We start from the raw sequence: 3,557 nt of genomic DNA, 5'->3' as shown, positions 1-3,557 counted from the left end.
CAGCAAGAGTCTCTAATTCATAAGAATGATAACGAGATTCGGCAGCTGTAGTCTTTTTACTGTAATAGGCTACACGATGTAACTTCGATTTAAGTTTTTGCAGAAAAATTGCACCATAACCAAGGGAGCTGGCATCTGTGTGAATTTCAATAGGAAAATTCGGATCAAAAATCATTAATACAGGAGAAGTGGTCAACCGAGTAATAATTTGTTAACGAATATTCTCGAATTGTGGATTCCAAGTGGTTTTTTCTTTTCCAGAGGTTAATCTATATAGCGGTGCAGTAAGCTTTGAAAAAGAATTTATAAATTGACGAAAATAAGAAGTCAAGCCAATAAATTGTCGAAGCTGTGCCACAGTTTCAGGTGGAGGTAACTGGGCCAACGCCTCACTTTTCCGAGGGTTAGGTTTGATTTGTCCTGAAGAAACTTCAAACCCTAAATACTCCACCTTTCCAATAAGGAAAGAACACTTCTTCAAATTCTTCAATCCAAAAGGCATAGATAAATATCCATATTGACCATCAGGCGTGACAAATGCAGTTCGTTCGATTGAATCTGGATGGATTGGAATATGATGGAAACAACTCGCCATATCCAGAAAAGTAAAATAATTCGCACCAGCGAAACTGTTGATCTGATCAGCCATCAAGGGCAAAGGATATCTATCAGCAACCGTATTGCTATTAAGCTCTCGATAGTCGACGCACATTCTGTCTGATCCGTCCTTTTTCTTAACTAACAGAATGGGGCTTGCAAAAGGTGAACAACTTGGCCTTATGATATTTACTGCAAGTAATTCTTTAATTTTATCTCGAACTACTTTTCGTTCATGAACACCTAGACGATATGGACGTCTTTGAACAGTCCGGTTTGGATCTACTAAACGAATTTGTAATTCCCCGGTATTAACTTTAGATTGAGGTGTCCCTCCAACAAGAGATGAAGCGAATTCTTCTAATTATTTTACAAGAATATCTCTTTCTTCAAAAGAAACTCCGGTTTTATTATTTTCAAAATTTGGAGGTTTAGAAACAATTTGACAGGCATTGACAATTGGCAGTCGTTTCAAAAACAACCTATTACTTGACATCTCAACAGCAAAACCAAGATCTAATATTTTTCGGCCAACTAGGATTCCAAAGCTCAGGTCATGATCAGGCAGGACGTGAAATAAAATTTCGAAATAATGATCATTGATTACGACATCTGCCAAAATTTGAAGAGAACTGAATGTATTGGTTTTCCCGATACCCAATAACGATACCTAATTATGATGTCGCTTGCCAGCAAATTTATCGGCAATACTTTCTTTCATCAGAGAGCATTCGGCTCCTGAATCAAAACTAAACGAAAACTGCTCACCGAGATGTGACAGTTGTCCCTGAACAGGTTGCTTTTCACACAGATTAACCCGGTGAACCGCTTGAGGGTTGTTCTTCGATAAACCCGGTTTCGAAGAACCATTCTTCGGGCATCGAGAAGCAATGTGTCCAGCTTCCCCACATTTAAAACAGGTCACTGATGTCCTTGGCGCAGTAAACGTCTTCTGGCTTTGTCCTGAAGATTTCTGCGAGTTGCGACAATCTGCTATTTTGTGCCCAACTTTACCGCAGCCGTAGCATTTGCCTCCCGATGTAACATTCAATTTCTGCCGCTTCGAGTCGAAAGTCTCCTTCAATAGAACTGATCGCTTCCTATGGGCTACTGCCATCAATTCCTGTTGCAGCTCAACCCGCGAATCAATATTTTTAGTGAATGCTTCCTGCTGAAGCCGAGAATCCACTTGCGACAGATAAGCCATCACAAAAGATGCAGCAAGTTGTTCAGTGCTCAAAGATTCCCAACTAGCCATTGAAGAAGACAAAATTCTTCCCCCATATGCGGCCAAACATTCTCCTTCTTTTGGTTTGCCCGAAAGTACGCGAAGAAATGTCGCCGTGGTGGTTTCAACTGTCTCGAATCGTGCCGGAAATGCCTCTCGATATTGTCCCCAGGACATGTTCGGGAAGGTAGCCTGTGGAAACCAGGTAGCTGCGGATCCCTTCATGGCGCGACTGAGGACGCTGATAAGCGCGCCTCCGTCGAGCGTTTGATTTTGAAGACACAAATCCGCAGTCTGACACCACGCCCGTGCATCCACATTGTCCGCTTTAGGGTTGAATTCGGGCAAACGAATTGCCGATCCTCTTGGAAGAGTTGAATTTCCAGAGGTGGATGGATTCGGCGAATGAAGTGTTTCAATTGAATCAGCTACACTCTGTATATGTAGACGGAATATTTCTTGCCACCTATCATCATCACTTGCCTGTCGCAAATTTCCGGGAGGTGATTCGTGAAGTACTCGTTCCCTTGCAATCTCAGACCTTTCCTGCATTCCTTCTGTAATTACCGGCAACGATCCCATTTCTGATGTCGAGACGACGGAGCCACTTCTTTTATTCAAACGATTACGCCTCATGGGCGACATAGGTATTGCCGGTTTGGTATGGTAATAATAGTAATTTCGGAATCAATTAATTGATGTATTATTCACAAAAGGGTTTCCTCTAATAATGAAACAAATGATATTTGAATGCAAGGGATGATTAACGAATTCACGATTGCTGTCAATTCAAGCTTCTTCAAAAGTGTTCTGATTCCAAAATGCCAAACGTTGCTATGCAAAACAAGTTCATAAAACACTGGAATTTTGAAGATCGTGACTACGTTCGAATGATGTGATCATCTATCGTCCCAGGCATGGAAGTATAAATCACCGACATATATATACAGCGCGTAATATTTACCTGGAACGATTTTACGTTATTTATGTACACGTGTGAAAGGGATGTGTGAATGTTTTATATTCTCGTTGATTTATATTGAATCGTTGTTGCCGTAATGAAGAAATATTATAAAAATCATCACAGAAGACGGAATATTCGGAATGGAATTTTTGAGATAGCGAAACGCGATGATCTCCTTTCACACCGATCAAATTATAACAGGCGACCGGGGCTTTTCAAAATGAATAACACTGAGATCACAACGATACCGCCGCGTACAGCTCAGGTGATCCGCCTAAAAGTAGCCAATCCATCAGTGGAAACAGGGGGGGGGGGTTAAGGGAAATTGATTCAGGAGACAACATTTATTTGGGAAACGTGTTAGTTAGTAATAACAATGGATTCGCTTACACATACGCGATAAACTCAAACGAAATACCGGTACATATAAAACAGCCGACGGTAACCTTAGAAGAAGTTGACACTAACATACGCAGACCTGGAGCACAGACACTAGAAAACACGCACGCCATCCTCACAACACAAGGACGCGGATGCAAAAGTCAGCGCGAATAAAAAATACATCCGAATCACGATTCGAACAGGTTGAAGATATCAAAAGAAAATCTGAGACTAGACCATCCTAATTATGAGGAAAAGCAGTCAATCGCGGAAGTCACAATCGAATTCAATCACTAATTTTTTTTACCGGGCGATTGACTAGGCCACACCCATCTGGTCAGCCACACAATTCTAACGACAGACGAAATCCCTATTCATACAAAGCAA

The 3,557-nt window shown here is 41.3% G+C and overlaps 1 protein-coding gene across 1 annotated transcript; it reads right to left on the bottom strand.

Moving 5' to 3' along the window:
- Positions 1-211: 211 nt before the first annotated feature.
- On the bottom strand, positions 212-2,407 carry LOC125501458. Its single transcript, XM_048657462.1, has 3 exons — positions 1,288-2,407; positions 1,087-1,209; positions 212-930 (listed from the first exon to the last, which is right to left on the bottom strand). Exons 1-3 carry the CDS (start codon positions 2,405-2,407, stop codon positions 212-214), a joined length of 1,962 nt encoding a protein of 653 aa, XP_048513419.1.
- Between the last annotated feature and the right edge of the window lie 1,150 nt (positions 2,408-3,557).

This window comes from Athalia rosae, chromosome 6, assembly GCF_917208135.1.
Source record: "Athalia rosae chromosome 6, iyAthRosa1.1, whole genome shotgun sequence".
Lineage (NCBI taxonomy): Eukaryota > Metazoa > Arthropoda > Insecta > Hymenoptera > Athaliidae > Athalia > Athalia rosae.
The sequence above is the reverse complement of the archived record's forward strand: the minus strand, read 5'-3'. Positions and strand labels throughout refer to the sequence as shown.